Raw genomic sequence first — 13778 nt, 5'->3', positions numbered from 1 at the left:
GATCCTCCAAGCTCATGGCACACCTGCTGGGCTCCCAGCCTCTCTGACACTCAGGAGCCAGTTCCGTGCCAGTCCTGTGAGGAGCTAAAGCAGGAGGGACCTTGCAGGTAATGTTCCAGCCCCGTGCCTGTTGGCAGTCTCTCAGCTCCTAGTGCACAGTGGGGATCACATTTGTATCTAGAAGCCATGAGCCTGAAGCTGGCCTAGCAGACACTCAGGAGAAGCGCCCTCTCAACCCCAGCCCCAGCCCCAGCCCGAACCCCAGCTGGCGGTGCTGCTCTGAAGAGCGAGGGGGCTGTGGTGCCCGCTGCCCTGTGGCTGCAGAGCTCTCCTCTGCCTGCTCACACCAGACTGAGCACTTGAGCTCTGGTCAGTCCACCTTGGAGGAGATCCCCCCTTAGGAGGGAGGTGCTGCAGTGGAGGCCAGCTGTGCCACTGCCGTGCCCACTGCCTGTCCCTGCCTGCAGTCCCAGCACAGCCCCACAGCAGCACTGGCACTAAGCTCCAGGAGCAGCCGGGCCTGACCCCACCAGCAGGGCTCAGCAGGAGAGAGTGGGATGGTCAAAAGAGTAACTCCACATGCCCCAAGCGCTGGTGCTCCCTGGCCGTGCTGCTGGGATGGGACTCTTTTCGTCTGTACCCCTGCACACAGACACTGCCCGGCAGAGCCAGAACAGGTCTCAGAGGAAGGATGTCAGACAAAAAAAGCAGTAAAATCTTAACTTGCTTAAGGTTAAATTCACCGAGAGCATGGCTTCACATGCACCGAGTCTATGAGCTATATTCAACAGGTACATCCATATCATTTTAATGGGTGTTCATTAGCTGAATTAATGTAATAAGAATATGCACAAAAACAACCACACCAAAAACAAACAAACAAACAAACAAACAAACAAACAAAAGAAACACAAACAGGTATACTGGCTCTTCCTCCAATTATTGACATTGCAAGTCACGTGCAGAAGCAGATCAGAAATTTCTTGCATCCAAGACACATCTAGACATCAATTTCCACAAGGAATCCTTGAGCTCCTGGCTCCTCATGCTACAGATGAGGATGTGCTCTGCTGGAGGCACCACTGAGTACTGAACTGCCACCAACAGGTCCAGGGATGGGGAGGAGGGCTTCAGGTAGGCAACCATGACAGGCCTGAGGGAGACGGACACCATGGCCAGGTGAGGGAGGCTCGTGGAAAAGGCTTTGTGCCGGCCCTGCTATAGAGACGACAGGACTGTCACCTAGATCCACAAGGTCGAATCCAAATACACTGCTCCTAACTGTGGCAGCTGGGCTCCTGGACCTGAGCCCCTCCTGGATGCTGGGGCTGCTCCCCCAGCTCCAGAGTAGATGGGAAGAAAAGGAAACTGAGACCAATGAATTTTTGATAATATCTTTATTGTCTTTCTCTAGCAAGGAAGCCTGGTTCTGTATGTACATTAGATGATGTGGTCAAACCTAACACAAGAAGTAACATTCAGAATGTTAAGAATTAGATTATTAAAAACAAAATGAAATATTGTTCAAATAGAAACAGAGAAAAATAATTTTAAAAATGTTGTGTCATTTTCTCAAATATCCTTTGATTTCTCTTGGGATTCTTATTAATGACAATGTTATGATAACACTAGTAACGATAAAAATGATATGATAGAATGTGAATCAAAATATATGCATATTATTAAGAATACACCTTCTGAAAGCATCATGGATGTTTAAGAATCATGTATGGAAACAGTTTCCTCACTGCATCCTTGAGCTCCTGGTTCCTCATGCTGTAGATGAGGGGGTTCACTGCTGGAGGTACCACCGAGTACAGAAATGACACCACCAGGTCCAGGGATGGAGAGGAAATGGAGGGGGGCTTCAGGTAGGAAAATATGCCAGTGCTAAGAAACAGGGAGACCACAGCCAAGTGAGGGAGGCACGTGGAAAAGGCTTTGTGTCGTCCCTGCTCAGAAGGCATCCTCAGCACTGCCCTGAAGATCTGCACATAGGACACCACAATGAAAACAAAACAACCAAAGGCTAAAAAAATACTAAACAGAACTGCCCCAACTTCCCTGAGGTAAGCATCTGAGCAGGAGAGCTTGAGGATCTGGGGGATTTCACAGAAGAACTGGTCCACAGCATTGCCATGGCAGAGGGGCAGGGAAAATGTAGTGGCCGTGTGCAGGACACTGTACAGAAAGCCACTGCCCCAGGCAGCTGCTGCCATCTGGGCACAAGCTCTGCTGCCCACGAGGCTCCCGTAGTGCAGGGGCTTGCAGATGGCAACGTAGCGGTCATAGGCCATGATGGTAAGGTTATAATACTCTGCTGATACGAAGAAGAGAAAAAAAAAGACCTGTGTAGCACATCCTTGGTAGGAGATGGCCCTGGTGTCCCAGAGGGCATTGGCCATGGCTTTGAGCAGAGTGGTGGAGATGGATCCCACATCGAGGAGGGCAAGGTTGAGGAGGAAGAAGTACATGGGGGTGTGGAGGCGGTGGTGGCAGGCTACGGCGCTGAGGATGAGGCCGTTTCCCAGGAGGGCAGCCAGGTAGATGCCCAGGAAGAGTGCGAAGTGCAGGAGCTGCAGCTCGCGTGTGTCTGTGAATGCCAGCAGGAGGAACTCACTCACAGAGCTGACGTTGGGCATTTTCTGACATTGAACACTGTTGTCTGTAGAGAAGGAGAAGGCAGAAAAAGTTTAGAAGACCATTCTCTGAGGAAAACCTACTGCAAGCCTTAGAGCACTCTCATCTGAAGCATCTCTCTTTGCAAAAGGAGCTTTCTGCAGCTCTATCGCTTGAGTCCCAGCTAATGCTGGGTGAGACTGGCACTGAAAGCATGGATTGCTGGGGACTTTAGAGATGTCCTTCCTTCTGTGAAGCAGTCAGAAAGCAGGAACAAAGAGGAAACTCAAGTTCAGTCCACTTACGAGATCCATGAACTTTGCAGGGTTATTGCAAAGAACACCTCCAACCACACTGTAGAGCGAGTCCAATTTTATTATGCTTAGTAGAACAATCACACTCTTGTGTTTCCAAAGAAGTGGAGACAGCTTAAAGCAAAGAAGCCCCAACCCCAGTGCAGATGGACATTATCCTCACCTTATCTCCAGGTGCATGAGCAGGATCTCAGCTTTTCCTTCTTCGCAAAGGCTGCAGAGGTCTCATTCCAGCTGCCCACAGACAGCCATCCAGCAGCACAGACATGGTTTGAGTACGGAGGTGTCTTCTCCTTGAGGTACCTGGATAACACAAGGATGCCAGCAGAGAGCTGTATCCTGCGGGAGAGCAGACTGCAGCCCAAGAGAATGCCCCACAGACAGAGCTGGATATTCGCAATCTGGGGTGTCTCAATACCTAATCTGCATCCCCTGCAGTGTCTGGAGGAGACTTGGACACCCAACTCTTGGCTAAAAAGGGCAGCTGGGTTATGACACTCCAAGGGACTTCTGCCAGACTTTCTCACCTTGCACTGCAACCCAGCAGGACTCTCAAAGCTTACTGCGTTTCCCACTGCCCTCCCAGAAACAAGACCCAGCAGGAGACCCTTCCAGGACCTGCAGCTGCATGGCCCTGCAGCCAGACACTTACCTTGTCAAGGGCTGTGCAGATTTCTCCTGCAGGCAGCTCTCAGCATCCTCTCACTCACAACTGCCTTCAGCCCCCGTTCCCTTTTCATCTCTCTGTGTCTCTGCCTCTGTGTCTCTTTCCTGCTGTGCTGTGCAGAGGAGCTGCTCCTGGGCACAGCTGGCTCTCTGCTTCATGGGACTTTTTAAAAAGTGTTTTCTCTGTCCCATTAGCCCGGCCCAGCTCAGCAGCACAGCACCAGCCCAAGGCACTGCAATCACCCCTCTGGGGGCTTTCCTGATGAGCCGACAAACCTCAGGCACTCAGAGACAATTGAAGACATCTTTCCAGAAGTGCAAGTCAGAGGCAAGTTTCCTGCAGTGTTCCCCTGAGGGCCAGCACTGACACAGCCTCCCTTGGAGCTCGTTAGAGCAGAACACTGGAGGCAGTGAGGGCAAGGAGACAAAGACTGTGTGAAGGTGACACTGATGTGTAGACAAACTGGATGTGTGTCAGCAAGCACGAGGGCCAGGCCTTGACCTCCAGCCCCTGGGAAGGGAGATCCTTTCCCTTCCCACCTTGCTCAGGGCTCTTCCTGGGTCAGTAGGAGATGGGGTTGTGCAGGAGAATGGTATGACCCCTGCCTGGTTCATCAGGGGGGATGAGGAGGCCCTGGTACTTTAGCAATGTGCTGTCTCCTCATAGGCCTCAGTGACAGAAACAACAACCGCAGACATGGACACAAAGATCTCTGTTGGGACTTTCAACCTTGCCTTTGTCCTTGCTCCTCTGATGACCAGAGTTATCTTAGCATCTTCCAGACCTGCACCTCTGTCCCTGTTTTGTGTAGACCTTTATTTGTGTGGTGTCACATCAGGTCTTAGCTGAGTAGCTCATACGAGATCCCTCGTGGTGCCCAGGCCCTCCTCCTCCTGGGCACTGCTCCCTCAGCAGGGTCCCAGTCTGCCCTGATGTGTGGGGTTACTCTTCCTCTGGTGTAGGACAAAGCTCTTCTCTTTGTAAATGTCAAGGTGTTCCTTTAGGCAAAATCCTGCAGTTTCTCAAGCTCCCCCCACACTGATGCTCCATTCTGTCAGCCATTCATGGCTGCAGGCAGATGGTTCAACTTTCGTGTGATTGTGCTATTTCTGACAAGACAGCAGCATCAGGAGTTGCAGGAAATTTTGGATAACACAGGAGTAACCAGTTAATTGGAATTGCTGCACAGAGTCACAGAAGGGTACGGGATGGTAGGCTGCCAGGTTCCACCGCTTCCCTGCTTCCTTCTCATGCATGCTGTCAGTTTGTCTGGAGCTGTGTCCTGAATGTTCTGGGGTTGTGCAGGTCAAAATTAGAAGGACCAAAGCCCAACTGGTGCTAAATCTGTCTATTACTGTCAAAGACAATAAAAAACTGTTTATATAAACACTTTAAATAAAGGAGGATTAAGGAGAATCATCATTCTTGTTAGATGTTGGGAAAATCTGGTGCTGGTCTGGAGATAAGGTAGAGGCTGAGGTACTTATGCAGGCCCATGAAGACCCATCTTGGGACCTTCTTTCTGTCTGGGTCCTCCTGGGTATGTAGGCAAAGGGGATCCCCCAGTCAGCATGCCGAGCAGGTGCCTTCTGCTGGCCTATCAGGGCCACTGCCAGATGTCAGCCCAAAAGTGCAGCTCCCAGGGAGAAGTCAAGGCTGACCTGCCACCTACAACACAAGTGACCTCCCAGTCCCTTTCTGTGACACATTCCTGCTGCTGTGCTATGAACCACAGAGACAGAAGTGGCCTCACAGTCCCTGCCACGGTCACATTCCTCCTCCTGTGGCAGGAGATCCTGAGGCAGAGCTGACCTCTCTCTAGCCCCCTAGGTGCCTGGTTTTCAGTGGCCCCGAGCCCTGCCTGCCCTCCTCCTGCCACGTGCCATCAGGCGGCTGCAGCAGAGGGGACCCACAGCCAGCCCCTGGCTGGGCTCTGCCACCCGCCTCTCCAGTGCCATCCCTGCTGCCTTGGGGTGCTCTGTGAGGTGCTGGGTGACCTCACAAGGCCTTCTGGACAGCACATCTCCTGCCAGGCAACCAGGCCGTAAAGCGACAGGGACCTCACCACATCCCTTCCATTCCCCTCTCTTCCCTCATCCTCGGCCTTGTCTCTGCTGGCACGAGCAGCCTTAGGAGGCGCTTCCTGGCCTCCCCTCGATACTGAGCTGAAAGGCAAAATGGTCTCTTCCTTGACAGAACAATGGCGTCAAATTTGAAAAACTTCATTAGCAGATAGGTGAAAACTTTACTAGGTTCTGTTAGAGAGAAGGAAGTTTAGAAACTTTCATCCCTCGTGTTACTTTAGTCACTAATTAGTCAGCTTTATCTATAAGAGCCTACAGACTTGTATCTCAGAATGAGGGCAAGGTGACCCAGGCCTAGAGCATGTGTCAGAAGATTAGGTGAGAAACTCATGCTATGCATATATCCTTGGATGTGTAACCACCTAAGCTTTGTATGCATGCCTAAGATGAAAGAATAAGAGAAGAAAGATTTCAATGGCTTGAGCATGGTCAAGAACTGGATTCAACTAACGAACATAGTGAGGAAGACTACCGATGACCACAAGAGACCCCTGAAAGACAGTGGAAACAAATGTGCATGTGTCAGCGACACTTACTGATTTTAAGGGGTTACAGGAAGTGGTATGAATATATTTTAGGGAAATGTGATTAACATGTATGTTTTGCTTGTATATAACCCCTGTAGCTCAAACAGTTCTGGAAGCACTGGAGTGATCCCGTGTGTCCAGCACCTCCATAAAAAACACCTGTTTTCTAAAACTCCAAACTGAGTCTTAGAGAGTTACTTTGACTGGCTTTTACAGTATCACCCTCACCTCCTGCCAGCTGCTGCCCACTCAGGCTCCTCATACAAACGTGGCCCTGCACCAACACCACTGCTCGTGCTGCCTTTGCTGCCTCGCCCTGTCCTCTCCCTCGACTCCTTGTCTCTGCCGGGCCCCACGTTCCACACCCAAACACATCCCTTTGCTGTTGTCACCCTCAAATCTGCCCAGCAGGATGGCAGAGCCAGGGCAGGACATGGTAGAGTTAGGCCCTGTAGCACCCATGCAAAGCGCTTGTGGCAAAGTGGGAGCTGAGATTGGGTTCTGTGGTGCAGAGGAGGCCCCATGCAGAAAAGATGAGGTTAAACAACAAATTGTGGGTGGGGGGCGGTCCATCGTGGTTTGGCATAGGAGGCTTCTGGCCACGAAGGGGCAAGGGATGGGTTGACACAACTTCTCTGGGCAACCTGTTCCATTGACCAACACCCCCAAAGGAAAGAATGTCTTTCTTATACCTAATTTTAAAGCACCCTCTTTTAGGCCCCCTTTAGGTACTGGAAGGCTGCTATAGGGTCTCTCCAGCCTGAAGAGAACCAGCTTTCTCAGCCAGTCTGCATTGAAAAGATGCCCCAGCCTCTCTATCATGCTTTTGGCCTCTTCTAGACTTTTTCTAATACTTCCATGTCCTTCTAGAATTTGGGGCCCCAGAGCTGAATGCAGTACTGAAAAGCAGAGCTGAGGGAGAGAATCAACTCTGTCAACCTTTGAGCCAAACTTGATTGATGCCACCTAGACTGCAGTTGGCTTTCTAGGCTGCAAATTCACATTGCCGGCACACGTTGAGCTTCTCATCCACCAGTACCCCAGGTCCTTCTCCTCAGAGCTGCTCTCTATCCTGTTCTCCAACCAGCTGGTATTTGTGCTTGGGATTGCCCCAGTCCAGCTGCAGGACCTTGCACTTGGCCTTTGTGAACCTCATGAGGTTCCCACAGGAAAATCTCTCAAGCCTGTCTGGGTCCATCTGCATATCATCCCTTCCCTCCAGTGTATTGACTGCACCACCCAGCTTGGTGTCATCAGCATACTCACTGAGACTGCACTCAGTCACACTGTCCATGTCACTGACAAAGTGTTAAACAGTGCTGGTCCCAATACTGACCCCTGAGGAACACCACTCTACTGACCTCCACTTGGACTTTGAGCTGTAGACTCCAGCTCCTTGAGGGTGACCACCCAGCCAATTCCTCACCCACCAGGTGATCCATCCATCACATCCATGTCTCTCCAATTGAGAGACAAGGCTATCGTGTGGGACAGTGTCAAATGATTTGCACAAGTCAAAGTTCATGACATGAGTTGCTCTTCCCCTCTCCACCAATGCTGTAAGCCCATCGTAGAAGGCCACCAGGTTTGTCAGGCACTATCTGCCCTGTGTGAAGCCATGTTGGCTGTCACCAACAGCCACCAGTTTGCTGTCACCACCAGTCCAAAAGGCAGAGTAGCGTGATAAGTCAGAGAGAGGCATTTGCAATGAACCTGTGCAAGGAGGGAGACAAAAATCTCATGGGAACACTGGGGGTAATTACTGGAGTTCTGCACAGAGAAGTGTCAAGGCTCTGTGAGATCATAGAATCATAGAATCATAGAATATCCCGAGTTGGAAGGGACCCTTAAGGATCATCAAGTCCAACTCTTGACACCGCACAGGTCTACCCAAAAGTTCAGACCATGTGACTAAGTGCACAGTCCAATCTCTTCTTAAATTCAGTCAGGCTCGGTGCAGTGACCACTTCCCTGGGGAGCCTGTTCCAGTGTGCAACCACCCTCTCTGTGAAGAACCCCCTCCTGATGTCAAGCCTAAATTTCCCCTGCCTCAGCTTAACCCCGTTCCCGCGGGTCCTGTCACTGGTGTTAATGGAGAAAAGGTCTCCTGCCTCTCGACACCCCCTTACAAAGAAGTTGTAGACTGCAATGAGGTCTCCCCTCAGCCTCCTCTTCTCCAGGCTGAACAGGCCCAGTGCCCTCAGCCGTTCCTTGTACATCTTCCCCTCCAGGCCTTCCACCATCTTCGTAGCCCTCCTCTGGACACTCTCCAACAGTTTCATGTCCTTTTTATACTGTGGTGCCCAGAACTGCACACAGTACTCGAGGTGAGGCCGCACCAGCGCAGAGTAGAGCGGGACAATCACCTCCCTCGACCTACTAGCGATGCCGTGCTTGATGCACCCCAGGACACGGTTGGCCCTTCTGGCTGCCAGGGCACACTGCTGGCTCATATTCAACTTGCTGTCTACCACCACCCCCAGATCCCTCTCTTCTAGGCTGCTCTCCAGCGTCTCATCGCCCAGTCTGTACGTGCAGCCGGGGTTTCCCCGTCCCAGGTGCAGGACCCGGCACTTGCTCTTATTGAACTTCATGCGGTCGGTGATTGCCCAGCTCTCCAACCTATCCAGATCCCTCTGCAAGGCCTTTCCACCCTCAACAGAGTCCACAACTCCTCCAAGTTTGGTGTCATCAGCAAACTTGCTCAAAATACCTTCTATTCCTACATCCAGATCGTTTATAAAAATATTGAAAAGCACCGGCCCTAAAATGGAGCCTTGAGGGACCCCACTGGTGACCGCCCGCCAGCCTGACGCAGCCCCATTTACCATAACCCTTTGGGCCCTGCCCGTTAGCCAATTGCTCACCCATCGTATGATGTTTTTATTTAGCTGTATGCTGGACATTTTGTCCAGTAGGATCCTATGGGAAACTGTGTCAAAAGCCTTGCTGAAGTCCAAAAAAATCACATCAGCTGGTTTCCCTTGGTCCACCATATGGGTGATCTTATCCTAAAAGGAAATCAGGTTAGTTAGGCAGGACCTACCCTTCACAAACCCATGCTGGCTGGGATCAATGACTGCTTTGTCCCCCAGGTGTGCCTCAATAAGTTCGAGAACCATCTTCTCCATGATTTTACCAGGCACTGACGTGAGACTGACAGGCCTGTAATTGCTAGGGTCTTCTTTCTAACCCTTCTTGAAAATCGGCACATTTTCCAGCTTCCAGTCTACCGGGACCTCTCCAGATTCCCAGGATCGTTGAAAAATAATTGAGAGAGGTTCCGCGATGACGTCCGCCAGCTCTTTCAGCCCCCGGGGATGAATCCCATCCAGACCCATGGACTTGTAGGGATCCAGGTGGAGTAGCAAATCCCACACACATTCAGGGTCGGTTGGGAGCTTGTCATCCCCACCGTCCCGGTCCTCCAGCTCAGGGCACCCTGGGTCCCGAAGCCCATCATTGGCATTGAAGACAGAGGCAAAGAAGGCATTAAGCGTCTCTGCTTTGCCTATGTCATTGTCTGTGAGGAGACCTTCCCTATCAAGGAGCGGCCCTATGTATTCTTTAGTTCTCCTTTTTCCATTCACATATCTAAAAAAAACCTTTTTATTTTCTCTCACAGACACAGCCAGCTTCAACTCTAGGTGTGCTTTAGCCACACGAATTTTCTTCCTACAAACACGAACAGCATCGCTGTATTCTTTCCATGACACCTGGCCCTCCTTCCAGTAGCGAAACACTCTCTGTTTCCACCTAATCTCCATTAGAATGTTCCCGGTCAGCCACACCGGCCTCCTGCCCCGCCTGCCTGACTTGCGATATTTAGGAATTGATAGATGCCCATATCTGAGCTGGCCTCATGTACTGCTCATCCACACTGGGCTGTTCAGAGACACCAGTCCCTGCCTTACACACACACAGTGCACTGCAGCACTTGCAGGGTCCCTCTGGCTCCTGCAGCCACTGCCAGAGGCTGGTAGGCACCTCAGCCCTGTGGTGGGTGTATCGCCTTGCTCTGTCCTCCTCTGAGATGCCCCACAGCATGAGGAATGGACACAGAGACCTTGAGGGTTCAAGGAAACACATCACAGATCTGCATTCAGGTCTTGCACTTTGGACTAGACGGTCTCTGAAGGTGCCTTCCCCCTGGACTATTCTCTGCTATTCAGGCAGATGCCCCATGGTTGTTACACTCAGGATAAAGGGACCTGAAGACACTCTGCCCCACTGGCCTTCATGACACCCCTAGGGATAGCTGGTGGCCTTTGTGTTTGCTCTTGTTCCTCTCTCCATGTGCGTACGATGTGCCTGCAGGTAGCAGCAGCTGCAAAGGGTTTCTGTTCCTGTGTCTGTCCTGCACCTGGACAGGCCCTGCTCTTCTCCCAGCTCATCCTATGTCCCAGGGAGCCTTTGGGACTCTCTTTGAGCATGTTCTGATGTGATAGCAACACTGAAAGATGATGTGAGCCTTCAGGCATGGCCCTTTTAGGAGGGAAATGCTGTTCTGGAGGCCAGCTGTGTCACTCATGTGCCCACTGCCTGTCTATGCCTGCAGTCCCAGCACAGCCTCACAGCAGCACTGGCACCAAGCTACAGGAGCAGCCAGGCCTTACTCCACCAGCAGGGCTCAGCAGGAGAGGGTGGCAGTGGCAGGAGAGCAGCTCTGCATGGACCCAGCAGTGGTGCTCCCAGGCTGGACTGCCACGACTCTTCCTCTCCAACTCTGCACACTGTCCCTGAAGCCACAGAAAACATCTCAGAGGAACGATATAAGACAAAAAGTCACTTTAATTGGTTTAAATACTCAAGCAAAATGAAGAATTATATTTCTTTGTTGAAAATATTTGATAAAATAAAATGGAGAAAAAAGCAGAACACCAATAACAACATAAGAACATAATACCCACTGGTTTCAGCTATCATGATTTACATTATGAGTGATTTACAGAAGAAGGCAGGCAATATATTGCTCAAGAAAAACACCCAGTCATCACTTTCCACATGGCAACCTTGATCTCCTTGTTCCTCATGCTGTAGATGAAGGGGTTCACTACTGGAGGCACCACCAAGTACAGAAATGCCAGAACAACATCCAGGGAAAGGGAGGAAATTGATGGGGGCTTCAGGTGCGCAAAGATAACTGTGCTGAGAAAGAGGGAGACCACAGCCAGGTGAGGGAGGCATGTGGAGAAGGCTTTGTGCCGGCCCTGCTCAGAGGGCATCCTCAACACAGCCCTGAAGATCTGCACATAGGACAGCACAATGAAAACAAAACAACCCCCAAATAGAAAAGCAGTAACCGTACTAAGTTGAACTTCCCTTATGTACGAGTCTGAGCAAGAGAGCTTGAGGATCTGGGGGATTTCACAGAAGAACTGGTTGAGGGAATTGCCACAGCAGAGGGGCAGTGAAAATATGTTGGCAATGTGCAGCACAGCTTGGAGAAAGCCACTGCCCCAGGCAGCTGCTGCCATCTGGGCACAAGCTCTGCTGTCCAGGAGGCTCCCGTAGTGCAGGGGCTTGCAGATGGCAATGTAGCGGTCGTAGGCCATGACAGTGAGAAGCGAAAGTTCTGCTAAATTCAAAAAGATTATAAGAAAGAGCTGTGCAACACATCCTGAATAGGGAATGGCCTTGGTGTCCCAGAGCAAATTGGTCATGGCTATTGGCAGAGTAGTGGAGATGCAGCCCAAGTCATTGAGGGCAAGGTTGAGGAGGAAGAAATACATGGGGGTGTGGAGGCGGTGGTCGCAGGCTATGGCAGTGAGGATGAAGCCGTTGCCCAGGAGGGCAGCCAGGTAGATGCCCAGGAAGAGCCCAAAGTGTAGGAGCTGCAGTTCCCGCGTGTCTGTGAATGCCAGCAGGAGGAACTCAGTGATGGAGCTGTTGTTACACATTTATTGCCCCTGAGCAAGGTAGTCTGTCCAAAAGAAAAAGTGACATTGTAAAATTTAAGGACTTGTCTGACAAAAATACTTTGCACGTCTCATAGAACAGTCACACAGAACACATTCTTTTCCATTCCTTTCACAGGAAGAGCTTTCTGCAGCTGCTTTGCTTACCTCTCCTTGGTGCTCTGAGGGTGCCACAAGAAGCAGGGGGCTGTGCTGTGGGCTCTGCAGCAGTCAGTCCTAGTCTACAGCATCAGGTTAAAGGGAACCCTAAGTGATCTGAGAAGTCCACTGCACAAGGACATGTCCCTGTCTGCAGGACGGGAGAAGGTCAAATAACTCCTTAAGAAGCAAAAAAGGTGGTGTTGGTACTGTCTGTATGCTGAGGTGTGTGAGGTGCCTCAGAGCAACAGCAATGCTCAAGGAGCCTTTGTCTCTACTACAGATGCTCCTACTCCATTACCATCCTTCTGCCCCAGCACATGGACAGGAAAATGAAGCAGATTCTAAAAAGTGCATTGCCTTCAGGTAGCTCTTGCCGGGCAGTTCTGCAGTTCAGTGCCCTGGGGAGGTGTGGGGCTGTGAGCAGCCTGCCCCAGGCAGCAGGCTCTGGGCAGCAGCAGGACCCTGCCCTGTCCTGCCCTGAGGTACCAGGAGGGCTCCTTCCACCTGCAGCTTCTCCCTGCAGCCCCTGGGCAGCTCCCCAGGCAGGCTGAGTGCTGAGCCTGGCAGGTGGCAGAGGCCTTGCCATGGCACACAACCCCTGGGGCACAGCAGGGACCCTGCTCTGCACCACAGCCCTGGCCACCCCTGCCTGCACCCCCGGCTGCACAGCCTGCAGCTGGCCCCAAGAGGAGGGAGCCCTCGGGCCCTGCACGCTGACCTTGCAGCACACAAGCCCTGCATGCCCTTCAACACCGAGCGTCATCCTGACAGCTCCCATCAGCTGAGGGCTGTGCCAGCTCCAGCAGAGCCTGGCAGGTTCTGCACCAAGAGACTTACCGTGGAGAGGTGGCTGGCAAGATTTCTCCCTCTGCCAGCTCTCCTCTGCCTTCCCCCCCACCTCAGGCTGCCCTGAACCTCTCTCCCCCTTCTCTCCTCTCCCCATGCCAGCTGCAGGCAGTGCCCCCAGCCCTGCAGTGCCTGGCAGAGGAGCTTTATCTGGGTGGCTGAAGCAGCTTCTCGAGTAGTCCAAGTCTGATGCAAACTCCAAAACCTCTCACAGTGCTAACAGTCCCACTGAGGGACATTACTCTCAAGGCCTCCCCATGGACTTGTTAGAGCAGAAAAAGGCAGGCAGTGATGACAGGGAGACCAAGGCCCAGGAAAGGTGGCCCTGATGCTGAGGAAACCTTGATGTGTCCCATGAAGTTCAACAGTTGGGCCCCGACCCCAGCCTCTGGGAAGGGAGATGCTGTCCCTGCAGTTGGGTTTAGGGCTCTTCCTGTGTCGGTGCACAGTAGGTAAGGGCAGTGCCAAGTACAAGGCTACAGGAGGACATCTCCCAGGCTCCTGGAGGGGGATGAGGAGGCATTGAGGCCCTACTGCTGTAAGGATGAGGTGTCTCCTCATAGGCATCGCTGACGGAGACAAGAGCCAGAGCCCAGCAGCCAAAGCTTTCATCCTGCAAAAGATCCTTGACCATAACCACCACACGCTGTCCTATGCTGTCA

At 51.8% G+C, this 13778-nt stretch overlaps 1 protein-coding gene across 1 annotated transcript; it reads right to left on the bottom strand.

The window, feature by feature from the left end:
* Window positions 1-11184: 11184 nt before the first annotated feature.
* LOC137846825 (olfactory receptor 14C36-like) lies at window positions 11185-12111 on the bottom strand. Its single transcript, XM_068664936.1, has one exon. It carries the CDS (start codon window positions 12109-12111, stop codon window positions 11185-11187), a length of 927 nt encoding a protein of 308 aa, XP_068521037.1.
* Between the last annotated feature and the right edge of the window lie 1667 nt (window positions 12112-13778).

The sequence above is a fragment of the Anas acuta genome, chromosome W (genome assembly GCF_963932015.1).
Source record: "Anas acuta chromosome W, bAnaAcu1.1, whole genome shotgun sequence".
Lineage (NCBI taxonomy): Eukaryota > Metazoa > Chordata > Aves > Anseriformes > Anatidae > Anas > Anas acuta.
The sequence above is the reverse complement of the archived record's forward strand: the minus strand, read 5'-3'. Positions and strand labels throughout refer to the sequence as shown.